Here is a 27,379-nt window from a genome sequence, read left to right as displayed (position 1 = left end):
GCAACCCTGTACAGGGTCGCTATGAGTCGGAACCAACCCCACGGCACGTAACAACAACAACATACTTTGATGGAGTAACCAATTCACTGGTTTTCTTGATTCATCAGTTCAAAAAGGCCAAGATTAAACATTTCCCCCTTCTTTTTAAGGTTGGGACGAGTCGAAACCGACTCGACGACACTTAACAACAACTTGTGAAAGGAGGCTGGTAGCACAGTGGTTACAAATTGATAACCACAAGGTCAGCAGCTCAAATCTACCAGTTGCTCCAAAGAAGAAAGACGAGGCTTTCTGCTCCTGAAAGATTTACAGCTTCAGAAACCCTATACAGAGTCGCTATGAGTTAGAAGCGACTCGAAGGCAAATAACCACTACCACCACCACCATCATCATTAATTTTTTATAAATTACTTGAAAAGTCCAAACTTTTCCTAAGTAAATGTCACCTGACAGGACAATGTAAGAACCCCATGATGACTTCAGATCTCAATCTCACTGTAAACTGCAACTTACCGATAGGCTTTACTCCCATTGCCATGGGTTAGAAACCTTAGCTAAAGGAGCAGACATCTACATCCAATTCCACAAGGGTAATTTCTCCCCAAAGCTAATTTAATGGCACAAGTAGTAAACGAATACATATCTACTTTGGGGAGGGAAGGAGAGAGGAAAGGGAAACAACTGGATCACATAATAATTCATACAATAGATAGCAGTGTGATTAAAATTTCTAGCATATGCCAAAAGGAAAAATACAAAACACAACACCAAAAAGCAACAGTGGTATGTGTGTGTATGTATGTACATATATAATACTGTTGTTAAGAGCAGTCGAGTCAGTTCTCACCCACTGCGACCCTGTATAGGGTTTCCAAGGAGCAGCTGGTGAGTTTGAACCACCAACCCTGAGTTCAAACCAACCTTGTAGTTCAGTGCTTATCCTACAACACCACACCAGGACTTCTAGTTTATATATACCAGTCATTTTACACATGCTAAGCATTCAGTACCAACACTAATCTAGGCCACTGACCCTAGAGAGCCAATGGATTCTGAACCATTCACCAAGTGTATGACCTTGGTGATTTAACATCTTAGTCTCATTTTATTTATCCACAGGATGGGCAGAATGTTTGTTAACATTTGTTGTTGTTGTTGTTAAGTGCCATCGAGTCGGGTCCGACCCATAGCGACCCTGTACAGGGTTTCCGAGGGTGTTAACATTTACTGGACTTTAAATGAAATAATGGGCAAAGAAAATACCTTATAAAATATGAAACAGAAAACAAACCCACTGCCATCTAGTTGATTCCAACTCCTCATGACCCTATACAGGATTATCCAAGGCCATAAATCTTTACGGGAGCCGATAGCCTCACCTTTCTCCAAGTGGCTGGACTGGGTTTGAACTGCCAACCTTCGAGTTAGCAACTTAATGGCCTAACCTACAGTGCCACACAAGCTCCTCATAAAATGTTAAGTACCATATAAATACAAATTTCTACTCATTGTGTCATTAGCTAATTTTCGACTTAGAAACTCCCAAACCCAAAAAAAAACCCCAAACAAACAAAAACTTCTGATTAATAGGTGTTAAAAAGAACTGTTAAATTAAGAAAAGTGGTAACAGGTCTTAATTTCTGTTCATTGGGTCACAGAAAGCAACAAACCAAAGCCAAGTGGTAATTTTATACTCAAAGAGCTAAAGAATTCATTTACACTCTAATTTTAAGCTGACAAGAATAAAGTCCTGAAAAGCTAAGATACTCAACAGCATCATACAGCTCACCACAGACAGTACCAGAACTAGCCTTTGAGACGCCTGCCTCAGTCAAGTGTTTGGGGAGGCAGTGAAGTATAGTGACAGTATTTGGAAAAAGGTAGAAATAGCTACCATGCTAGTGATCTGACCTTGAGTCAAACCCAGCATGTATTTTCCTGGCTTCTGTCTGATTTCAAACAAGTTATTTAATCTTCCTGTGTGTCTCAGTCTCCTCATATGTAAAATGAAAGTCATAATACTACTATAGTCTCATGAGGTTGCTGTGAGAAAGAATGACATATATTATCAGCACAGCAAAGCTTCCTTAAATCACTTAATGTTATGGTTATTACTCTTTTGACACCACCAAACCATCACCACTAATAAAAAAACAAACTATGATAGCTTAAGAAGTTCCTTGTCCCTTGAAAGGAACGAGAAGCTGGCATTTTTACTGATTTGAGGGAAGTTAGCTAAACATACCACAGTATGTACAGTTAAGATCAATATTTCTCCACACTCACTCAAACCACATGTACACAGATGCATTAATAGTAGGAGAAGTCTTCACGTAACTTTGACTAGTGATAAAATCATAAACTGAATTTTAAATTCAGATAGGAACGTTTCATGTTCTCATCTTCAAGAAATGGCAGATTCACTATGCTAAAATACAGGTATTCTATCTCATTCCTGAAAGACACTTCTATTTCCTCTTTTCCTGTATTATTTTTCCCAAACTTCTTTAATCAACAGGCAACACTGGCCTAAGTATGCTTTGAGGCTCAGCATTTGATTACCCCTGTACCAAAACATATTCTAAAAAGAACAAATTATACATACTCTTATCTGGCTCAATCTGAATGCAAGTACTCCCTCATTCACCAGATATCCCCTGAACACCAATTATGTGAGTCTCAGTTCTCTACACTGGAGATATCAGAGCATCTGCCCTGTCCCTATGGTGTAGGTACTATTTGTTTGTTGCTTTTAAATGCGATCAAGTCGGTTCCGACTCATAGCGACTCTGTATAGGGTTTCCAAGGAACTGCTGGCGAGTTTGAACTGCCAACCTCGCAGATCAAACTGGCCTTGTGGTCCAGCGCATTATGCCATAACGCCACACCGGGACTACAGCTTAGTTTAGGAATAGAGGAAATTTTATTAAGTACTTTTGTCCAATGTGGATCATGGCTTTCTATTTTAATTTGCTGATTTGAGACACCATGTGGGCAGTGGGGAGGGCACCGGAAGGGCAGGAAGGAAAAGTGTCTGGATTCTCACATGAATGCACAACAGACCCCAAGCTGGAGGTGACACTGTAGCGCCCCTTAGACTGCCAGCAGCATCCCCCCCGCCCCCCCCTCCTCGTGTTGCATACAACCTGGAGCATCACTGAAACAAGCACAGTATTTGCTGTTTGGAAACTGTGGTCAGCAAAGGGAGCCCTAGAAGGAAGTCAAGAACCCTACCATTTCCTCTAATGCCAGCGCCTGTAGCTACGCGACCTGAGGCGTGCTGGCATGTTAGCCAACCTCCCTGAACCCTGGTGTCTCCACCCGCATACTGATCCTCTCTTACTGTGACACTGGACTAGTCTCTTAAGCCCTTAAGCCTCGGTGTCATCTGGTAAAGGAGGCCAGTGGAATGACACTGCTTGGCAAACGGTCGGGCACGCCACTGACAGGAGCTATTTAAATACATGGATCCAAACCTGCTACCTGCTTTACAGGAACATCAGCAAGATTAAGGAGAACACATAAAAAGGGCCTTGGGCTCTCTGCAAAGACAGGCATTCCAGAGTACTGTTTGCTTATAATTTCTACTACTGCTAATCTTGCCAGTTAGGTTTCTTTGCACGTTCAAATCCTTCCACCAAGAACAAGCCACGATGCTCAGAAGAACACAATTAGAAAATAGGGAGAGAACAGGACCTAATTAAAATCATTATCATCATCATCATTAGTGAAGCCTATTTTCTAAGCGACCAGGAAAGCCAATATCCATCTTCCTTCCCTCAACTCTCACTTGCCTAACTTGCTGCCAGCAACAGGTCCCCCGAGCAGGTTGTGCGTGGGGCAGCCCAGGTTGTACGTGGGGCCTAAGTTAACACACCAGAGTAGTTCATCTTTCTTTCTGCAAAACACAGCAATGCTGTCCATAATACAAATCTTCAGGTATCTGTTGGCAAAATCCTCCAAAAAACAATGACAAGGTGACTCACCAGCCAAAGAAAAGAGTACCTAAGGATGGCCCAGAGTGTTTATTTCTCATCTGTTTCTTTGGCAGTCTAGCTTAAAAATAAAACAAAACAGTCATCTCCTATCCCCCTGGTTTTACACACTGGAGCTCTCTGAGAAAAAGTTTTGGTTTGGTAGTATTGAAAGATTAAGCAAAAAGAGAGAGCTTTTGCATAAATGCTGGCTCGGTTCCAATGAAAACAGTGTATGTAGATTGGCATTGATGCATCTCGCTAAATCCCTCTGTTCTATAGATGTGAAGGAACTACCACTGACAGCTATTACTAAGGGAAAGTCAAAATCATGCTTTTTTTTCTTTTGACTAAAACTTCTGAGGTCCTTTTCCCTTAAAGTAGAGCAATCACTTCATGAACTCATGTTTGCCGTGTGCTTACTCCTGAGGCCTGCAAACTGTCATTATCAGTGTAAAGAATCAGTTGCTTCTCTTCTACAGGCAGGTTTCCAAAGTTGATGGCCACTCAGCCAGGAGACCGCTGGTTCTGCTGCCAGTGCTAGAACGCTGGAGTTCTTTAAAGGTCGTCGGGGAGGAGCAATCTCCCTTCAGAAATTCTTATCCCTTTCACTCTCTCCAGTCACCAAATCCATTACTGCTATCTTGAAATGATAAACCAGACTATCTGGTCACATCAAAGGCAACAGAATTTCTCTCATTAAAAACAAAGACAACTACAAACGTCTAAATGCACACTTTTACCATTTAATTTACCACTGGCTTCCTTGTATCTAGTCTAGTTGACAATATCAAAAACAAAAAAGGAAAATTCTACAAAACACTAAATGAAGAATGTGCTTTAGTATCTGTCTTCCCCATTACTTCAGGGGCCTCTACACCATTATTCCAACCCTGCTCAAAATGACACTACAGGTATGCACTGATTGTCCAGGTAACAACATCCAACATATTTATACCAGTACATCCATGGGCCACTGCAGCAGGTGTCTCAGTGCCAGGACACTAGACACCCTTGTGTCTTGAAGTTGTAGCTCCACTCTGCCTAGCTGCCCAAGGCCTGAAAGCTACCTATCCACACTGATCGGGCCCAGGCCCCAACTCCCAACCGGGCTTCCCTTCAGGCTCTTACAAATTGAGGGGATATAGTCTTTGTGTTTTGCCCGTAGTGGTCTTTTAGGGTGCCGATGGCAAGGTATGCACCCAGGCATACACTCTGGTTTGGGTACCCTCTGGCCTTCTGGCCCACACAATCCTCTCCCCAGGTAGGTTCTCATAAGCATGCTGGCCTTCCACGCAGCTGGCTTAGCAGAAAAGTGGCTGAATGCTCACCTGAGACATCCCCAATGGGAGCTGGCCACATTAGAACAGCGAGCAGCCCCCAAGCCCATGCACTCAGGAGTCCTGCACCCCACGGACACAGGTGTTCACACAACTTTTGAAACACGTAACGCCCTAATTTACAGAATGCATCATCGAAGTTATGCAATGGATACCTGGTACTTGGTGGTGGTTGTGTGCCATGGAGTCAGTTCCGACTCATAGTGACCCGGCATAGGGTTTCCGAGGCCGTAAATCTTTACAGGAGCAGAAAGCCTCATCTTTCTCCTGCGGAACAGCTGGTTAGAACTGCTGACCTTGAGGTTCGCAGCCCGACTCATAACCACAACGCTACCAGATACTGGTATCCTGGTACTTAGGATACAAAAAACTTTGCTCCTCAAAAAATAAATGCAAAAAATGAACAATGTCCCATCAGAATTGAGAGACAGTGATAAGGAAATATTTCTTTGTTTGAATACTGTAACAAAAAGCAGAACATCTGCCTTCATTTAAAACTTTTAGTTGTGTGTGATTTCCTGCATCTAAGAACCTCTTTCTGAACTACAAAGAGGCCACAGAACATCACATTTTCCCCTCCCAACTTCCCCCTTCAAAAACCCACAAGATGGTGATTAACAAACAGCCCCTTGTCTTTAGGCACAGCTTCAGAAGCCACAAGGAAAAGATAAAAGTTAATTGGAAGAACAAGTTTATAAACAAATGAGGTTGACAAGGAGGACGCAAACTCCATCTTGATAAGAAAGCAGCTCCTTTGGTCCCATGTGTAGGAGCAGCCAGCTGAAGGCTACTCTATCTTCTCACCCACTGAGAAGTCTGGGTGGAGATCCCTGTCCAAGCTCTCCAGCCTGGACCCTGGGTGGTGGTTGTTGTTGTTGAGTGCCCGCTGAGTTGGTTCCGACCTATAGGGACCCTATACAGCGTTTCCAAGGCTGTAAATCTTTATGGGAGCAGAAAGCCTCATCTTCCTCCCGCGGAACAGCTGGTAGTTTCGAACTGCTGACCCTGCGGTTCGCAGCCCGATTTGTAACCACTACGCTACCAGAGCTCCTTGGACCCTGGGTAGAGTGGCAGAAAGGCTCGGGGGTTGAACCTGCAGTTCAGACAAACTCAAAAACTCTCCCAATCTTGGGCTTTGCGAGTCCAGGCACAGCCTGGGGACTCAATCTCCAGCACCCCGCCCCCGAACAGACCCATCTCCAGGAAACACACTCCTGGGTAATTTCATCTCGTCCTTTATTAGCTATACTGCATATTGGCTACATCACCGTGGGCACATCTGAACCTGTGAGAATTAAAATTAGGAATTCAGGAAATGAGCCTACATCTGTGATAAGCATATGCCAGATATATAATAAATGTGCCCTGAAAGAAAACATCAATTTCACTCAACACTCAACTGCTTCAGATTTAAAAAGTCAGATATTCTATGGTCCCAAGGAATATAAAATTAAGGACTCAAGACATAATGATATTGATAAGTGCCATCGAGGTGGTTCTGACTCATAGTAACCCTGCACAGGGTTTCCAAGGGGCAGCTGATGGGTTAGAACAACCAACCTTGTGGCTCAAACCAACCTAGCAACCCAGTGGTTATCCTACAATGCCACAGCGGGACTCCAGACATGATATGAGAAGAGAAAAAGTTAAAGGGAGCACATAGTGGACAGAATCAAAGCGTTTAAGTCATATTTATACACAGGAGTACTAGTGGCATGGTGGGCTACGCACTGGGCTTGCTAACCTAAAGCCCAGTGGTTCAAACCCACCAGTTGTTTCACAGGCGAAGGGTGAGGCAATCTGCTACAATAAAGTTACCAGCCTCAGAAACAAGAAGTAGCAGTTCTTATTCTGTCCTGTAGTATCACTAGGAATAGGAATTGACTCAGCAGTGATGGGTTTTGTGGATGAGTTAAATTTTGGTCTCCAAATCTGCTTCTCTTGCAAGATCTAGGCCAAGTGAAAAGAGTTCACTGAGTCCTACCCAAGACTTTTAAGGTGATATAATCTGTCTAAATGCTAGAACCTCTAATGGTGTCGGAAAGGATTTCAGATCTACATATACCAAGTTTAGAGTCCTAGTGTGGTGCTGTCGGATAAGCACTGGGCTGCTAACTGCAAGGTCAGTGATGTAAACCCACCAGGCACTCCTCAGAGATCGTATACACAAGTTGCTATGACAGCACTTAACACCAATACCTTGCTTACTAAAACAGGAGTAAAGTTACCCCCATTCTACATTGTCCAAATCCAAGGCAAAAGAAAAAAATGCATATACTTTTCATATATTAATTATAGAATATCATCACCAAGAGGTAACCTTCTATTTAAAAAGGTGCCTTTAAACCTTAATGAAAACCACAAAATACAATACTCACTACCACCGTCCAACAGTAACATGCTACACACACACCCCTAGTTCTTTCTGGAGTTTCTGCACAGCCATCAAAATTTCACTTAAAATCTCTCTTCACGATTTTCCATACTAATAGTCACCAACCACTGTTCATCCCTTCTAGATTACTATTTCCTAATGTTTATAAGCCAAAAAAATAGTTGTTATTAGTGAAATTTTTCATGGTTTATTAATTACTTATTAGTTGCAAAACCCCACCTCTGATAGTGGTTTTACTTTCTAAGGACTCAATCACGCCCATTTCTGAAAACAAAACAAAAACAAATCACTGTGTATATAAAACACATTTATGCCTACATATTCAAACTCCTACTCCCCCATTCATCTACTCCTTCAAAACTAAGCATATACAATAAAAGACAGATGTTGAAGAAATTAGTATACTAAAAGAAAGGAAAAAAAATTTTTTTTTTCTTTTATGGGAAACATGGTCTAAATAGAACTTTAAACAAATTGACTTCCACTGTGAGCACTATCCCCAAGTAAATTACACCCTAGAATCAAGTACACTCAGGACTGGAATGCCATGCCAGTCTTATATGATTACTTCAACCTCAATAAATCTCTTCTTGCCCGCCAAATCCTAGGCCGCTTTCTAAAATAGTTGACTAAAAAGCACCAACCTAATTAACAACAGCTTCCTCTGCAACACTGGCCTTGATTTCACTTATTTACACATTAACTGCAGCCTCCTTTTGGCCAATCCAGTCTATTTTCTGTACCACGCCGAGCCTTTTATCTGCCCTGGACAGCATTTTCTCCAGCAGATGAAGTAGATGCCGATTGATTTGCTGTCGAGCATGGTAAATTAATAGCAACAAATTGCTGAGGGCCCGACTCGCTGCTCCACCATGCTTCGGCAGTTTTGCTTTATTTGCTCCATGATGGGCAGCAGTCGGCCTCTTCAAGTCAATTTCTTCTTAACAACCTGCAATACTTTTCAATGGTGAAAATAGAGCTGTTCCTTGTAAGTCAGAAATCAATATCCTATTGCCCTTAGAAAATGCTAAACAAGCAGTATTGGCAATCCACTTGGTACTAGAGGGTATCAGATATAATGCAAATCCATACTGCTTCTCTCCTTGTAGTTATTACAGTTTGCTAAAAGGTTCCTAATGCCATTTATCATCATTTACCATCGACCAGAGAGGCCATGATTATGATATCCTATCAGTTGGCAAGGCCCTTTCATTCCTCTTCAATTAATATTTTAGCAGCACTCAAATGGTTGTTGCCCAAGTCTTGTACTAAAATTTACATGGCTTGGAGCAAAATAGGAATTTTCTTTCTCTGATTTAAAAAAAAACAAACAAAAAACTCCAACAATGTACACACACACAAAACACATAAACATTTATATATAAAAATGTATAGACTCACTTCTTTTAGATTCTGTGTTTCCAGAATTCTAAAATTTTCTAAAGATTTCTAAAATTCAAATACTAGCCTAATTAAAAAAAAAAAAAAATGCAGAGAGCTGCAGATTAAATAGGGTCTTCACTTTAAGAGAAGTTTCTCATTCTCTCCTTTCCAAAATGCAGTATAGTCCCCTCTTTTTATAATTGCTATAGGTTGAATAGGAATCCTAATGGCACAGAGAGTTAAACTGAATGATTGGCAGTTCTAGCCCCACCAGCTGCTCCAAGTGTGGACAATGAGGCCAGCCTCGGAAGTTCTGAAACGCAGTTCAACTCTGTTCTACTGTCAACTATGAATCAGAATCAATGACAATAATGGCAGTAGGTTGGGGTAGGGATTTTTTGTGTGTCCCCAGTACGCCCCCCCCACCACCCACATACACACTTGAAGGTTTAATTCACTTACCTATTGTTCTGGTAGCATAGTGTTGGCGAGTCGGGCTGCTAACCTCAAGGGTCAGCAGTTCAAAACTATGAGTTGTTTCACGGGAGAAAGATGGGGCTTTCTGCTCCCTTAAAGATTTACAGCCTTGGAAATCCTATGCAGGGTCTCTATGAGTCAGAATGACTCCATGGCACACAACTACCTCCAGTATTGTTCTTAATCTACATCCAAATTCACTGTTTAAAGTGGTAACTGCTGCTGTCAGATTAAATCAGAGAGATCTTCTTTAATTACAGCATTACAGGTGAAGGATGTAAACAAGCAGCATTCAGCAATGGTATCAGCTACACACATCACCACGTTCTGCCCATGATCATTAACCCATTTAGGAGAAAAGTCAGACTATGTTTATAAAGAGAAACAATCAAGAAATAAAAAAAAAAAGTAAGCCCTGGGCCAAGAGTCCCATCAAAAATAAAGAAAAAAAGGAAAAAGCCCATACTTAGGGAAATCCTTAAGGAATGAAGGCCAATGTTCTTTCACTTTTCAAAGAACTCCATTATGAAGACATCAAAATAAAACATTTTCTAACCATGTTCCATTTGTCTTCTTCAGTTTGATAGGAGAACTTAAGAGAGCAGTAAAGCATTAATTCTTCACAGTATAGGCCAGTACACTCCACCCTAACCTTATGGGGTTTTTTCTTTTTTTTTTCCCCACTGCTGTCTACTCAATTCTATTGATCCTACAAAAGATTACCAGAAATTAGATTCATATTTTATGCTCTAATTCCATGTCATGTTACTGAGCTCCCTTAAAAAAAAAAAAAAAACTAATTCTACCAGACTAATGCTATTTACTCAGTTACCAAAATTTAAATTAATTATGTTCTCCAACATAATTGTTAAAAATTGGCAACATTATGCAGGCTTAATTAAGATTAAATCCAATTTACTAAATGTACTTTAATTGGTACTAATTACATTAGCTTTCATTTCAGAATGACAAATTCCCCATAGGTTTCACTTTATAGCCCTCTATCAGAACCAACACAGGGTGACTGATGAGCAACTCATGGAAAGGGGAGGGGGCAATCCGACCTCCACCCTGTTTGTCACTGCTCTGTGCTTTTATCCTTTTATCAATTTGCTAAGTCACAGAGTCATGACTCCATCACAGCCATCATTTTCTGTTCCAATGAAAAATTTCTCTAAAAATGAATACTCAGTGGCTGGCTGCAGCCAAGAAGAACAGGAGCATTAACCAAAAAAATGCACAAAGGTTTCAAATATCAGGGCCACCAATTACTAGGGGTACTTCCAAGGACTCCGGGGACTCCTACTCTTGAACCCTTTGAGACACAAATCTAATAAGTGAATAAGCCTAACCCGATCTTGAGAACTAGGCCCAATTATGCCGCAGGGCAATTTCCTTGCATTATTGCTGCTTTCCATTACAAGGGCATCCAGTGAGTGCATCTGGAAGAGAGGCTAAGAGGAACCAAGGCTGTCTGCCTAGGAAAACAAATAAAGACAGATATGCCTCTGTGCTTAAGGGGGAAAGAAAGAAAATATAATAAGTAGGTGGTTTGCAGGGCTGTCTGTATCTCATAATGTGATAAACTGCCCTCAGGATTCTTGATACGATTGAATTGAAAAGCAAGAGGAAAAAAAGGGGAAAATGTATTCCATTCTCAATTTTAAATGGATGGTGTTTAAAGCCAGTTGGACAAGAAGATGACAGAATTATAGAGGTATTAAATGTGCAAAATTAAGGGATCTCACATACCCCGCCCCCCAAAAAATACATTCAGTCAAACACCAGCTCTGAGCCTCACAGAAATGTAGATGGTAAAAGAAATCTGGAAACAAGTGGTTAAGGTAAACAAGATACAGAATAAGGAAAAATAAAGGGGCATTTATCATTTGGTCTACTCTTTGAAAAAAATTCATTAATCAGGCAGAGGCAGGTGACCAAAAAGACATGTTTAAGATCCAGACCTAAAATGAAATGTAATGAAGATAATTAACAATCAATATCTCGCGTGTCATTTATTCCTGTAAGATACAACTAAGGGGTATCCATTCAAACCTTGAATGGATTTTAAGCCTGAGATATTTACATTACTCGTCAGCACTTAATAGCAACAACAATCTAAACAGAAATGGGAAAGATGCGGAGATCAGAATTTCATTTTGAAAGTCAGCATTCAAACTATATAATAATATTAATATTGACATAAACAAGTAGCATATGAAGTAAAAGCATATCTGAAATAAAAGACTAAAAGACTTCAGTGTTTAAGTTAACTACCGATTTATTTCCCAACTTTCTGCTTTCAAATACTATCCATGTGATTAGTTTCATTATCTAGCAGTCCTTTAAAGATCTACTCTGTGAGTGTGTTCTGTCCATGTGGTGGATACTCATACCCGAAAATAAATCCATGAGTAAAAGCTCAATAATTCATATTTTCTAATGACAGCTACCTTGAACATAAATGAGAGACAAAAGCACCAAGTTTCTCTTGTCTTTCCTTAGCAGGTGAACATTCAGAATACACACCTATTCTGAAATGGTTAATCACAAGTACTTTCACTAGAAAGGAAACCACTAAAAATAAATGCTTCCAAAAAGAATTGCTGTGTGTGCGTGGCTGAGTATGTACACATATGTGTTTATATATACATATAAATATATATGGAGGGGGGCGCTTCAAAAAAATTCATGGAAAAAATGAAAAGACAATGGAATTTTTCCATGAACTTTCTGCATTCTCCCTATACACATACTATCTTTTTCAACCTAGGAAAACTTGAAACCATTCTGTTCAGTCTCCTACCAAAATAAGGTATTTTAGTCGGACCTCAACTCTTTCCGAATAATCATTATCTTTTCTTTTTTTTTTTTTCCTTTTGGCTGAACTAATTCCTGGGTTTCCAGACTTAGTGTTGAACCTTCTTTCAGACTCATTTGCTCTGCACAAATTTTGGAAGTGACACTTAGTTACAGTAGCCTCAGGGGACTGGTACAAAGATTTTACATCAATTTCTTTTGTAGCTCCACAGATTTCACTGGGATCCCCCCCACCTCCACCTTCTCCCAGCTCACCTCTATCCATTCATTCACACCCACATCGAGCCAACTGAAGGCTCTACACAATGTACAGTTTTACTTTTCAGTATTTTCCAAGAAAAGCTCTTTTGTAAAACAAGTTTGCAATGCCTGAAATATATAAAGTAACTCTTTCCACAGAAAAACCACCTGATTTTCAAATTCAGCATTCTTGATTTTGAAAGTGTGTAAAGTTTACCAGGTAATTCAGATATTTTCAATTACCTTTTTTTAAAGAATTAAAATTAAGATATCACTCACTTAACAACGATGGGAAGTCGCACAGAAAAATAGCAAGCTACCCTGTAGTCTCTTTAAACACAAGTAGTCACAAAGGCATGCAAAACAAACTTACAAAACACAACATTTTTTAAAATATGCAATATTACTTAAAACAGACATAAGTAACTTACCTGCTTATGCATTTCTATATTCAACCCATAGGACATTTCATAATACTGTCAAGGAAGGAAAAGAAATTAAATTAATATTTCTCCTCAAGCAATTTAAGTTTGTTCAAAACGCCCCCAAATTAAAGCCTCACCAAGCCAATATATCCATAATACCTATGCCTCTAATTCAAGGAAACGCTAACCACTATGTTTAGCCTAATAATTTTGGAAGTGAAGGTAGCAATTCCTGGTAAGATCCAATTAAGTAGCCTCGGGGGACCAGTACAAGGATTTTGCATCAATTTCTTTTGTAGCTCCACAGATTTCATTGTGATTCCTCCCCAAACCTCTAACACCCCACAGCTCACCTCTAAGACAGAGATGCCACCTTAAGACATAGACTATAAAATAACTCACTTATTGACAAAACTAAGACAATTAAGTTCAAACATAGCATCCTGAACATCTTCAGTTGCCTTTTTTCATCATGAGCACATGAAGGGAATAAAAACAACAAAAACCTCTGATGATATTCAGTGTATCACATGAACTCTAATTCCTAGGCACAATGGGCAAGTTAATGGCCAAATCACATCTTGGACAAAAAAAAAAAAAAAAAATGATGCTTTAAACAAGCTATTCAAAAGGGTCGAGCTACTTAAAGAGTTCATTTTTTCATTTTTTTAGCATATTGCTCACATAACACATTCAAGGAAACGGGTCTGACAGAAAATGAATGAGTTACTTTGGAGCCTTTATGAACAATCAAACAAATTTGGTAATACATCTGAGGGGGAAAAAAAAAAAAAACAGCCGATTTTTTTTACACATATAGTTTAAGTGGCATTATAGAAATTCTGGTAGAACAAATTAATTATCCAGGGGACCACAACATTCCTCAAACCAACACTATAAAAAATGAAAATGCACACGTATCAATGCACACCCTAGTAACAAAGAATGAAGAAAAAAATTTTAAAGGGTTTGCTGCCTTTTCTTATTCATCATTCTTGAAAAGAACTAAATCACATTAAAATTTTAACAGTATACAAAAAAACTGTCTGGCTAAAACTGTGGAGTTAAAAGCAATAAAACAACAAAGAAAACCACTAACACGGAAACATTTTGCTTGTTACTCTAAACAAAACATAAATGAGGTTTTGCTCCCCCCCCATCTATAAAAACAAAGCACAGAAAATTATACCCCATGCAGCTGAACTTTGAGAATTCAAATCAAAGCTGGTTGTCAAAGGCAAGTTATAACATCCTAGAATTACAGGTTGTTAATGGACATATTCCCACAACCTCAACTGCTCTGGCACTACAACTATGATCTATCTTGCAGCCTCCAGCAATCTGAAAGTATTCTTGCTTTTGGTATCTCAAACTAATAGGCACTTTGAATCTCTGACACAGTTTTCTTACCATGACATAATGCCGCTGCATCTCTGTCTTTTCACTGGCCAGCTTCTCACATTCCAGCTTCAGGCTGTTGGAGACATAATGAAATCTAAGTACAACACAGAACTTGACTAGCATTCTGAAAATCTAAATACACAATCCTTCCTCTAAATCATCACCTACACACACCAACTCAACAATCTTAAATACTACTCTTTTTATTGACAGAGAAACAGGTGATTAGAATCAGCCTAGACTTGCCCGTTTTAATAATAAAGATCAAATGTGTTCTCAGTTTTGTTTTGTTTTTTTTGTTGGGGGGAGGTGGTTTCATTTGTTTTTAAATGTTAAGGAAGAAAAAATTTTCTTTAGCAAATTTAATTATGGAACTTCATACAGAAATGCGTATCACTAAAGTCACTTAAAATGAAAAAAAGAAAAAAATCAAGGAAACAAACATCAATATCTACAGATCCAAGTACAAAATAAGTCTCCCAAAATGTCACACAGGAGTTTTTTTCTTTATTGTTCCACTAACAGACTAATGAAAATATGAATCAAGCATGTCTTATGAATGATGTCTTATTTCTTCCCTCCACCACCCAGGGGGCAAAATGTTGAGCCGGTTGAGTGGTTCTTTTAGTCCTTATATTTATGATACGAAATTATCATTTAAAAGCTAGCAAAACAAAAATGCTTGAAAACTGCTCTAATGGCCTCCCTCTCTCTAAAACACAACAATTTTTTTTCAACATAAAGTAATGACATTGCTCACTCGTGACTTTTCAAGGCTCTTGGTATTTCCAGGGTTATGGCAGAGAGAAGTGAGAAAAAAATCAAGCCCAGGGTAATAAAAAACCAAGGAAGTCAAAAGGCCTCTGCTCTGAATCTTCCCAAGCTTCCATTCTTCTGGCCCCAATAAATCAGTATCGAAAGTTTGGTCTCAGCGTTTTCCAAGTCTCCCCAGTTTTGAATGTTCTGCCTCGCCTTTTTTTTTAAATCCTTTTTTAATTCACGGGAGAAATATTTCTTTACACCTGCCTGAAAGAAGAGAGGTCTTGGCCTGCCCTTTATGTCCACCAGAAAAAAAATGATAATAATGACTTTGTGGTGGACAAAAATAAGAAGGGGGGTATGTTTGTGTGTGTTTGGGGGGGTGGGGGTGGAGGAGAACAAGAGCTAAGCAAACAGGCGGATCAGCTAAAGTCAATATCATTACCTGTGGTATTGAGCCTGTAAAAACTGAAACTCTTCCTTAATCCGATCACAGGACTCGGAAATTGTAAATTTAAAGGGTTGAGCAGGCTGATGCGGTGCCTAAATAACAATAAAATATTTAATTAGCCCACATCACAGGCAAAGCAGGGAGCTGGAAAAAACAAACCACGCGGCGCTAGCAAGGGTGGGGGGTGGGGAGGGGTCGTCACACAGGCAGAGAAAAAGGCTTTAGAACTCTCCACCCGCCCCCTCCTCTGATTCAACAGCGCAGGCAGAGGCTGATTACGGAGCGGCCCCAGCCCTCGTCGTCTCCCCGAACGCAGCAGCTTGCGCCCCGGCCCCGCGAGTTCGAGCCCCCACTGCTTCCCTCGCCAACAGCGGGCGCCGAAAGGCCGGCACACCGCGCCCACTCCCTGCGCACCCGGAATCGAAACTGGCCCGTCGAGGGGACTCGCGCCATGGTGTCGGGCCGTGGTCAGACGGTCCTGGTAGGGTGGGGGCGGGGGGATGGCGCGGACGGGACGCCGAGATAACCCTCCTGGGCTCGCTGCTCGCCTGCCCCCCGGGGTCCGCACGCCCGAGCCGCAGCGGGAACAGCCGCGCCGCCGCGGAGGGCGCCCTCCCCGCCCCGGCGCACAGTCGCGCCTCCTTCATCGCTCGGCCCCCCCCCGCCCCCCGCAGGAATCGCGGCGCTGGGATAGCAAACGGGTCCGCGCGGCTTCCAGGGGCTTCAAAGACAACAATAAGAAAATGGCTACAACTCAATTGCCTCTCCGCACCCGGTCTCCCAGAGTGGCACCGTGCCGGGAGGGTGGGGAGAGGTGATGGCGGGCGGACAGCTCCCCAAGCAGCGTGAGGATTGCGGGCCGCGCTCCACGCCCCTCCGGCCAAAACACAGAACTAAGCTTGCAGGGGGGCGACGCGGGGAATCCCCGGGCGCCGGGGGAGCCCGCCGCCCGCACTCACCGGGTGTCTGGTCTGCGGATACATCTTGCTCAGGTCGCGAATCATCCAAACCGATTTAGTTGGCTGCTTTAAGCAGAGGCGCTCGGCTCATTGGCTTTAATGGTCCCGAGGAGGAGGCGGCGGCGAAGGCGGCCGGCCAGGTTCGAGAGACGGTTCGGGCAGTCCCGGCCCCCGCCGGGTCTTGCGTGACGCGAGCAGGGGGAACGCGCGGCGGCGGTGGCTGGGTCCCGGCGACCGGGCGGCTCCGCATTCCCCGTGGGCGTCACTGGCCCGCCGCGGGCATTGTCCGGCGCGCGTCTCCCGCTGCAACGCTCCGACGTTCGCTCCGCCGAGGCGCGCCTACCCAGCCCAGCAGCTCAGCGGTGCGGCTCAGCTCGGCTGGAAAAGTGTGAGCTCTACAACCGACTGCCCGCCGGCAGCGCCGCTCGCTCGCTTTGCGCCCCACTCCAAACTTTTTTTTTTATTTGTCTTTTAATTGGTTGTTATTCCTCCGAATGAATGATCTCTTCTTTCCTAAAAGCAAACACAAACTCCTTTGGTTCGAAAGAGGTCTCGGCGGTGTTTTTTAGTTTCTCTGGAGATATTTTTCACTTCACAGCAACGATCTGTTAAAAGGCACCTTTTAGCTTCTTTTACCACATCTCATTTCCTTATTTTTCTTCCTTCCTGTTTTCTTGTCTTTTTTTTTTTTAACCCCAAATTGAAGGGGATTATAAAAATAATGAGAGTGAAACGCTTGCGGCTTTTTTTTTTTTTTTTTAATTCTCTCTTTAAACTCTGCGAACACCACCTCAAAATAATATACAAGTGTGTGAGAGGGGAAAAAGAAAGCAGCCAACAGCGCAAACACCCGCTCAGAACAGCTCTAACAACACGCTCTGTGTAGGTGACTTCTTTGACCAAATTTAGCAGCAGCTAATCATTAACATTCTGATACATATTCACAATCGTCCGGGAGGGATCGCGGAGCATCCCGGGAGCTGTAGTCCTCTCACGACCACTAAAGCAGAGAATTCGGCCAGATTGACTACAATCACCGGCCGGCCACGCGACCGCTCTGGGGCGCTCTCCAAGCGCTCCGCCTACCCCCGGCGCGGTAAGCGTCTCCAGCAACCAATCAGAGATGGCTGAACATTAATCGCCGTTCTGTGTTACTGCCCATCATTTCACTGCTGACAAATGGCGAGCTTGGGGAGGAGGAGCCGACCGGGATGAAACCCACGTGGGGGCCGGACGTCGCCTGAGGCTTCAACCAATGAACAGAACGAGATGGAGTTGGCAGAGGCGTGGTGGTGATGGCCCGCCCAAGGCGGAGCTTCGTCTTGGCTGACGTTCCTTAGCGCGAGCGTTCGAACCAGGGAAACATTTGTTCAGCTGTCAATCAAAGTAACGTGGGGCTGGGAGAAGCGGCCGCCGCGGTTGCTGCTGCTGCTGCTGCTGTTGCTCCTGCCCGGGATGCATCTTCAGAACTGGGTGGTGGTAGCGGTGACGGTGTCGGTGGTGGCGGCAAAATAAAGGCGGTGAAGGGGGCGGTTGAGAGTGGGGGCTGGTCAGAAGATCTCCTTCCAACTCTTGTCCTTCCTCCCACCCCAAACACCCCTCAGCCCCTAGCTCCGCTGCCGCGTCTGGAATGCGGACTAATTAGGGTCCAATGTCTCCTTAAAGAGACAAGCTCGGCCTTGTGTAACGCGCCGAAACCCCTGTTGAGACAAGAGAGGGAGGATCACGCTGATCCCACGTCGTTCGGTTCACATCAATTTTACGCGCCGCTGGAGCCGGCATAATTTTCCGTGTGAACGCGGTCTCGGGCCCCTGCCCTTGTTTAGAGCCGTAGACGAAGCGGCGAGACGCTGGCCTGGGCTGGGGACTGGAAGCGACGGGTGGGGAAGAGCCCCAGCGAACCTCGGAGGAGACTGTGATTACCATTTAACCCTGAGGCGGGGTTGCTGCCCCTCAAACAACTCGGGAAGGAAGCGCCCAAAGTGCTCCGCCCTGGGGCCGCTGGGGCGCATCCATGGAATCTCAGAGTGGGCTAAGATCCGGGGTGGGGGCCGCGGGATTCCCAAAGAAACTTTGCCTAAGGATCCACCAGCAGCACCAGCAGACTTTGTCACTCGGTCCTCTTTACAGCCGCCCATGGGGTGTTTGACCCTGGCACTGGGAAGAAAAATGCTCCCTTCAGGTCTCAGTTCTCCAGTCCCAAGCATAATGGAAAAATTGCCTCTGTCCCTTCTACCTGCCCTGTCGCCTGCCCCCAACCTCTTGGAATACCAAGCCCAACTGAAACGTGGGGAACGTAGCCCCTAGAAGACAGCAGGCCACTACAGGGTAGGAGTTGGGAAGGTGGGGAGGTGCTTGCGGGGAGTCTCAGGGATGGCAGTGGGGAGCGGGCTTGACGAGGAAGGGCAGTGCCTGGATGAAAGTGCAGTGAACTGGGAGGCAAGGAGAAAGTGACTCTGGACAGGCAGTCTCTCTCTACCTTTAGCTCCCTAGTTTAAGAGAAAGGTCTTTGGGCTCCCTTTTGAACCTTTGACCTTTGGGGAGTAGGGAGGAATTCGGAAAAAGAGGGGTGGCTATTTCAATGGTCTGAGTTTTGGATATTCACTTTAAGCGCCCTTTTCCGATTATGGATTGAGATCTTGTCTGCGATGGTGCTGTTGGTTTAGTATTACTGGGAAACCACTCTTCTTGAACATATCACTTTCCTCCGTGAACAAAAGAATGATTTAATGCCCTCCCTAGTACACTTCTCATGAGCCTTCCTCTGGACTGGACTCTGTGGAGGGTTGATGCAGAGGAAGGCCAGGATGGTTCTCACCTACTTCTTATTCCTTACCAAAACTGGGGCTAGACTCATGTTTCAACTCAGCAAACATTTTCTCCCCCATCCCCAAAATAAGAGTATAGAAGAACCTCACCTTTTTTTGAATCTCTGCCATCCAGTAATTCCTGTCCACACGTGCTCCAAGTACATATACACATCAAATATTGTGGCACTGTAGAATAAGCAGTGGACCACAAAGTCGGTTTAAACCATAAGGTAGGTGCCTCAGTAATTTTTATTGTGATTATATGCTGATATGATGTTGTTAAGCGCCTTTGAGTCGGTTCCAACTCATAGTGACCCTGTATAGAGTTTCCAAGGAGTGACTGGTGAGCTTGAACCACCTACCTTTCAGTCCAGTGCATTACCCCACAGCACCACACCAGGACTCTTGTTGATATGATAATGTTGTTAATATATTGAGTTAAAACAGAACATATTATGATTATCATTGTTATTATGTGCTGTCGAGTTGCTTCTAACTCATAGCAACCCTGTATAGATTTCCTAGAGTAGAGACCAGATGGTGGATTTGAACTGCTGACCTTGCAGTTAGCAGTCCAATGCTTATACTACAGTGCCATACCAGCACTCATTATGATTATTATTGCCTGTTTGTGTTTACTTTCTTTAAACCAGGCTTCTTGGACTCCTGGAGTGGTGGTGTATGTAGGAAAAGCACGAAACTGCGAACCACAATGTAGATTGTTCAAACTCACCACCTGCTCCTCAGAAACCCTGTACAGGGCTGCTATGAGTCAGAATAACAACAACAACACTAGGACATTTAAAATTGCTTTTGTGGCTCACATCATTTCCATTGAACAGTACTGTTCTGAAACATTTGCAAGAATCAAAACATAGAAGACTCTAGTAATGCAATTTCTGCACTAGAACAGTGGTTTTTATAAGAACACTAGCAACAACAGCCTTCTGTTCTAATGAAAGTTATTCGCTCCCACTAGAGGTTTTCAATAATTGGTTAAATCACCCACTGCACCTTGTAGGGAAGTTCCATGTTCTCTGTTTTTGCCTTGAATGTTAGTAAGTTCCATAAGAACAGGGACTTCCTTCTACTCATTGCTTCACTCAATGCCTAGAACTATGTCTGGCATATAGTTGGTGCTCGGTAAATATTTGTTGATGACGTTAATTAATGAATGCCATGTTGTGTCAATATAGAAAGCATCATCAGGGCTACTACGTTCATTGAAATTCTGTGCAGTTATTCCCGGAACAGGAAACAAGAATTCTAATAATAGAACCTGAAGAACTATTGAGAGGATCAATAGACAAAGGGGAAACTTTGCTCTGTTGTTGTTGTTGTTGTTAAGTGCCGTCGAGTCGGTTCCGACCCATAGCGACCCTGTACAGGGTTTCCAAGGGTGTAAATCTTTACGGGAGTAGAAAGCCTCATCTTTCTCCCGCGGAGCGGCTGGTAGTTTTGAACTGCTGACCTTAAGGTTCGCAGCCCGATTCGTAACCACTACGCTACCAGAGCTTTGTCAGGAAATATCAAATCGCTTGTAGCAGGGACCTTTCTCCTAAAATCTCTTGACAGTTTGTGTCAACAGAGGAGTAACTAGAGAAATCAGGATGTTTCTTGATTTTGTGTTTAGTACAATTTTTAAATTAAGCACTTAGATATGGTTCACGTTGTGGCTATGTGGCCCATAATTCACTGCCTTTGAGTTGAATTCCTACTCATAGTCATTCTATAGGAGAGAGTAGAATTGTCCAATAGGGTTTTCAAGACTATAACTTTTCATGGAAGCAGACTGCTGCGCCTTTCTCCTGCAGATCATCAGCTGATAAGTTTGAACTGAACACAGCCACGGAGCGCTTAGCTACTGCATCACTAGGACCCCTGGCTACAAAGCAGATCCAGATAACGTTCAGTGAAGTCACAGAAAGATGTCAATTGCAACAACTGGTAGCCCAGCCCTGGTCTCAACACAGAAGTAAGCAGGGCTTATGGTTACTTCTGTCTCCTTCCCTTTCTGCTCTCTGAGCTTCTCATACACAGATGAGATGAGCTAGTATGGGCTCCAGAATTCTCATGTAGAAGGGGCTTGGTAACAATTTTGTTGAAAGTTTGGTCTGTGAGCTCCAGTTTTGAAGTGACATTTGTAAAATAAACTCATTGTTTTCACTTAAGCTCCAGGAGAAAGGCTTTCTATTCCTGTAAAGATTTACAGCCTCAGAAACCCTATGTGGAGCTGCTACAAGTCAGAGCTGACTCAATGGCACTTAACAACAACATAGGATATAAAGCATTGATACTTTTATCAAACACTTATTGAGTACCTAATATATGTCAGAATATAGAAAGTTATAATCTTAATTTATTACCTCCCAGTGCTGTAGGATAAGCACTGGACCACAAGGTCAGTTTGAACCTCAAGGTTTGCAGTTTAAACTCACCATTCGCTCCTCAGAAACCCTATACAGGGTTGCTATGAGTCAAAATCAACTCAACAGCACTTAACAATAGTGCTAAATTCACCCTCTTTGCCTGTTCTGTGAAAATGGATCTGGGCCCTTTAAATAGTTCCCTTTGCCAACAGGCACTGAAGCTTTGCCAGTAGAGGGCACTGGAGAGACATTACAGGAGAAAGTGTTTCGCTTCCTGGTTCTGCTATACTTCTTCATCATTGTTCCTACAGGTCAGCAGCACAATACAGCCTGAAATTTCCCACAGTTTCCCTCTTGTCAATTTTGTGTGAAGTGTCTCTTAAAGATGCCTCCCTAAAACACTCTAGGATGCATTTCCAGCAAATTCTGGGATGTGGATTTCTAGCAAGTTTCAGAAGGGTTCACCTGCCTAGCACTACAGCATTTTCGCTGCCATTCAAAGAGCCAAGATGTTGCCTCTCCAGTAACATCTGCATCTCAGCTCTAAGGTGTGTGTGTGAGGGAGGAGGGAGGGGTTGGGGAAAGAGTCTTGCAGGGCAATCTGAGCTCTGTCCTAGGGAGGGCTGTTCCTTTGAGCTGATATTCTGTTTCTATATTGTTTGTTGCAATTGTTAAGTGTCTTCAAGTCTGTTCGGACTGGTAGCCACCCTGTTTCTGAGGCTTTAAATCATCTGAGGCTTTGAGTGGAGGCTTTAAGGCTTGTGGACTTGAACTGCAGGTCTTGTGGTTTGTAGTCCATTGCTTATCGTATGGAGCCACTGCGTTCCTTCTATACTCTTTAAAGGGCCCTCTACTTCCTTCGAGTCCTTTTTTGTTCCAGTTCTCTATTATGGTTAATAATAATTCTTTATATGAAACTTTTCATGCTCAAATCATGTGGTTTATTTCATGACTAGACCCAGACTGATAAATGGCATAAGTAAATTATCTTCTCTGCTATAACTTACATTATAGTGGAGGAAACCGGGAGTTAAACAAGTTACAGTGTAATGTGAAGATAAGGGTAAATGCAAATGGTTTGCGCTCCAAACCTTAATAAGCTTAAGGTTGGTAACTTGAACCTACCCAATATGAACGTGGAAGAGAAGCCTGGTGACTTATTTCTGTAAAGACTGTAGCTAAGAACCCTTAGGGAGCAGTTCTAATTTAGAACACATGGACTCAGCATCAGTTGGAAAGGACCGGATGGTGACAGGTTTGGTTTGAGGTAGGAGTGACTGGAGTAGTGTAACTAGTTCAGATGCGAGATCATGAAGGCTTCTCGGAGGAGGCAACCACTAAGAGAGGACTGAATGCCAAGAAAACTCCAGCCATGGTAATGAACACTGAGAAGCAAATTTCAGGGAGATGCAACGGCCCTATCTGGAAAAGAGTTGGTGAATATAAGGATTTTTTAAAAAGCTGATTGGTGTGTGCCTAGGGGAAAGCAGTATAAGACTAGGAAACACCCAGTGAGGTATTGGTTTTCTATTTTTAGTGTAATGGAAAATCAAGGGGCAGAGGGACATGGATCATTACAAATAGTAAAGTGATATAGGAAAGTGCTCGTATTCACACTTGACCTAAGATTGATAAAGTGTCTTTTTCATATTAAAAAATACCTATTAAATTTACCTTGGAAAGCTGATAGAAATTATGGTGCCACTGGACTGCAAGATAGGTTTGAATTGCAAGGTCAGCAGTTCAAGTTCACCAGCCGCTCCTCGGAAACCCTACACAGGATTGCTCTGAGTCGAAACTGACTCGATGGCACTTAACAACAACAACAATCCAACCCTAAAAAACCCTGGTGACACAGTGGTTAAAGTGCTCATTTGCTAAACAAAAAGGTCATCAGTTCAAACCAGCCAGCTACTCTGTGGGAGAAAGATATGGCAGTCTGCTTCCATAAAAATTGACTGCCTTGGAAACCCTATGGAGGTAATTCTACTCTGTCTCTAGGGTCGTGAGCCAGAATTAACTTGACAACAGTGAGTGTGGTTTGGGGTTTGGATCCCAACCTTTCCCCCAATACGCATCCTTGGGCACTGGCAGTAATAACTGATAAGTAAATTTTAATAAATATAAGCCACCTATGCAACTCAGAAACATCAAGCTCTGCTTTAAATATACAACTAGAACAGAAATCATCATAGAAGATCAAGGACCCACAAATCAATTTCTAGATCAGCAATTGACTCATTCGGTAGCTGATTTGTCACCACCCTCCAATTAGGGTAAGATGGAGATAACCATACAGTCTGCTCCTTATTTAAAAAAGATTTAGTAAATCGGTATTAGAGTGCCAAGTTTCTAGACTTGTCTAGTGAGGCCGAGCTTTAATTTTGACAGCTGCCTTTATGTTCTGTGGTAGGAGTAGCCAGAATTTAAGATGGCCCTTCATAACTTGACAAAAGGAAAGTGGTGACCTGTTTTGGAAAAGGGAAGGCAAAGCTTAGGAGTAGGGTTGACAAATTTGCTTAGAGAATCAGGAGGCTTTTGTGAGAAAAGTCTTATTCTGGAGATGCTGCATTATTTGAAAGAAGCATAGTGAATTCTGAACTTAAATTCTGCAGTTAAAGTCTACTGGTAGATCCTTGGGAGAAAGATGAGACTATCTGCTCTTGTAGATTTATACCCTTGAAAGCTCTACACAGAGTCGTTATAACTTGAATCAATAACATCATACATAACCACCACTACCACCACAGTATTTGAACCCCTTGAGATAGTCTCTGATTAGTGGCACGAATGAACCAAGGTCTTTGTCTTCTCACCTAGGGGTTGAGGAGCAGCAATCGTGGACAGAGGACAATGCAGGGAAGGGGGATGTCTAGAATTCTCCATGAAGTCACCAGAAGGATGTAATAGTCACCTGGGTTCAACATCAGTATTATGTTGGGATTGTGGTGGCTCCCCACGATAAATACTGCACTGTGAACCACAAGGTGGGTGGCTCAAGCCCACCAGCAGTTCTGTGGGAGAAAGATGAGGCTTTCAGCTCCCACGAAGATTTAAAGCCTTGGAAATCCTATGCAGGGTTCGTTGTCAGTCATAACCGAATCGATGACACTTAACAACAACAATCTGTTACTGAGACAGGAAGTTTTTGTTGTTGTGAATGTTTTGCTCATTCTGAAAGAACTCTTAGTTGAAAATAGAAACCCTCCTTTGGCTCAGTCACCTTGGCACTAGTGAAGTGTTTTGGAGTAAATGACTAAATGTGATGATGAAGGTTTGTGTAGGACCCCTGTCTTTAATAGTGACATTTAGTAATAGTTTTGGGGGGTCTTAGAGAAATCGTGTTCTTCTAAACAATTGTGTCAAATATTTTCAAAGTTCTGCCAATGTATTTATATTCCAAACTGATAAAGCAAACCACACCTAAGAAATATACTATTAAAAATAAGCCTCTTAGTCGTGAAAAGTTCTCATTAGCTTTGCTTTCCTTGATCTAGTAAGGACCTTTAAGTGGTTTTTCTGTTTCAGTCCCCTGCCTTTAAACAAACAGGGTATTATTATCCCCACTTTAAAGATTAATCAACTGAGGCTCAGCAGGAAGTTATTTGCCTGTGGCCACATAACTTAGAAATACTGAAGTAGGGATCAGAACTCTGTCTCCTACCTCCTTTATTTCAAATCTACAGAAAACAGAGTTCCACAAGTGGGTGTTCAATTAAAATCAGTAATTGAGGCACTACCTAACTCAACTCACCTGCATGGTTTACTCCTTTTCAAGCAGATGTTTTATTGCTAAAGTGGGAGTGGATAGTGGATCAGAGAGATGATAGTGACAGCTGCTTCTGAATAGGAGGATTCCCATGGCTGCAGAAAGCAAAACTCCCTCCCTCTCTCTACCCCCAACCTTGGCATCTCTGAAGGCTTGATAAGTGCAGTTCAAGAAAGATGAACAGTGCTTAAGTAAGCACAGCCCTTTTATTTTCAATTAACAGCAAGGTTTACACCCATTCAGCGTCTCAAGCCAGGCCTTCACGTGGCCCCCACTCTTGCTACTTATCACAAAAGCCTGCAGGGCAGATATTATGGGAGAAAAGCCTTTCATTTACTTTCTGAAATGGGTGGCATGGGAACAGTGTTGTTGTTGTTGTTAAGTGCCGTCCAGTCAATTCCAACCCATAGCGACCCTGTCTGTATAGGGTTTCCAAGTAGCAGCTGGTGAACTTGAACCACTGACCTTGCAGTTCAAACGACTTTGCAGTTTTACACATTTAGTCCACAGAGCCACACCAGTACTCCATGAGAACAGGGTAGATAAAGGAAAACATAACGAAGTACCATACTTCTTATGAGAAAAGAATTCGTCCAAGTCCAGCACTATTTTCCCTAGAACAGGGGCCCGATCTACTACTATCCCTTACATTAGTCCCTTTAACCTTTCTCTTCCTCGAGTGTCTCATCCAGAAGCTTCTAAATGTTTTTTGTTTTGTTTTTAGATGGTGGGATATGAGTTGGTAATAAGGAGTGATTTGATTCAAGATCATCTATTAAGCTTGATCACATTTTTTCCCCCTTTTGAATCCTTCTCAATAAGTGAACCCTTGGATAAATATTATTTGCGGGGTGGGGTGGAGGTGGCTGCAGACAAGTTTTGTTGAAAATTACTTAGTTGTCTTACAAAGTGATCTAAACTGTAAGTCTGTGATCTGAATGCTAGTATGTGGGGCTATAATTCAATTCAAGACTTAGCCTCAATGTTATGTAGCCTGGAACAATTCTGCTAAATCACATGACTCCCTTTAATAGAAATGCTTGTAAAACAGTGTGAATAAGCCATCATTCACTGTATAATATCTAGTCTAGTGTACTACTACTTTTAGAAAATACTACAGTCCTGGCAAAGTTTCATTCATGGAAATTTCTCCCTGGCCCCTGCCCTATACAACATGTTTGATATTATATAGAAAAAATGTTTTGAACACTTTTATCATAGATTAATTTTTTATCAAATATGTCCACAACAGACTTACATTTGATACCTTATTTTTGTGTGAGCCATGAGTGTTTACATAGCGCTGCTTCAACAGCTAACTGAAAGGATGGAGGTTGGGCCCTCAGAAGAAAGGTCTGGCAATCTACCTTGGTAACCTCAGCCATTGAAAACCTGTGACACTATTCTTCTCCGCCACGAATCACACTCAACAGTAACTTGTGTAGATCACATATTATTTTACTATTACATGTGCAAAGGTACACAGAGTTAGGCAGGACTGATATTATAAACGTTGTTTTGTAGACTAGGACCCTAAGGTTCACAGGAACCAAGTAACCTGCTCAAAATGATACAGCTGTTCGTGTTGTTAAGTGCCATCAAGTCGATTCCGGCCCATAGCAACCCTGTATAGGGTTTCCAAGGAGCAGCTGGTGAGCTTGAACTGCTAACCTTGCAGTTCAAACAGCTTTGCAGTCTGCCTCATTAGTCCACAGCGCCACACCAGGACTCCAAAACGATGCAGCTAGTAGGCAATAAATTGGAAATCAAGCATGATTATTTAGATTCCACCTCGTTCCCCTCCACC

The 27,379-nt window shown here is 42.6% G+C and overlaps 1 protein-coding gene across 7 annotated transcripts in view; it reads right to left on the bottom strand.

The window, feature by feature from the left end:
- LOC102831419 (transducin-like enhancer protein 4-like) overlaps positions 1-17,695 on the bottom strand; it is a 184,601-nt gene extending 166,906 nt beyond the window's left edge. For 3 of the 7 annotated variants that reach the window (XM_006834935.1, XM_006834938.1, XM_006834940.1), the window contains exons 1-4: positions 16,625-17,695; positions 15,660-15,757; positions 14,465-14,528; positions 13,061-13,105 (exon numbers count right to left, since the gene is read on the bottom strand). In XM_006834935.1, coding sequence (XP_006834998.1) covers positions 13,061-13,105; positions 14,465-14,528; positions 15,660-15,757; positions 16,625-16,669 — 252 coding nt within the window. In that variant the 5' untranslated portion in view covers positions 16,670-17,695. The remainder of the gene's footprint in view (positions 1-13,060; positions 13,106-14,464; positions 14,529-15,659; positions 15,758-16,624) is intronic. The other 4 variants (XM_006834934.1, XM_006834939.1, XM_006834936.1 and 1 more) reach the window with 2 other exon arrangements.
- Between the last annotated feature and the right edge of the window lie 9,684 nt (positions 17,696-27,379).

Source organism: Chrysochloris asiatica, unplaced genomic scaffold (genome assembly GCF_000296735.1).
Source record: "Chrysochloris asiatica unplaced genomic scaffold, ChrAsi1.0 scaffold00014, whole genome shotgun sequence".
Classification (NCBI taxonomy): Eukaryota; Metazoa; Chordata; class Mammalia; order Afrosoricida; family Chrysochloridae; genus Chrysochloris; species Chrysochloris asiatica.
The sequence above is the reverse complement of the archived record's forward strand: the minus strand, read 5'-3'. Positions and strand labels throughout refer to the sequence as shown.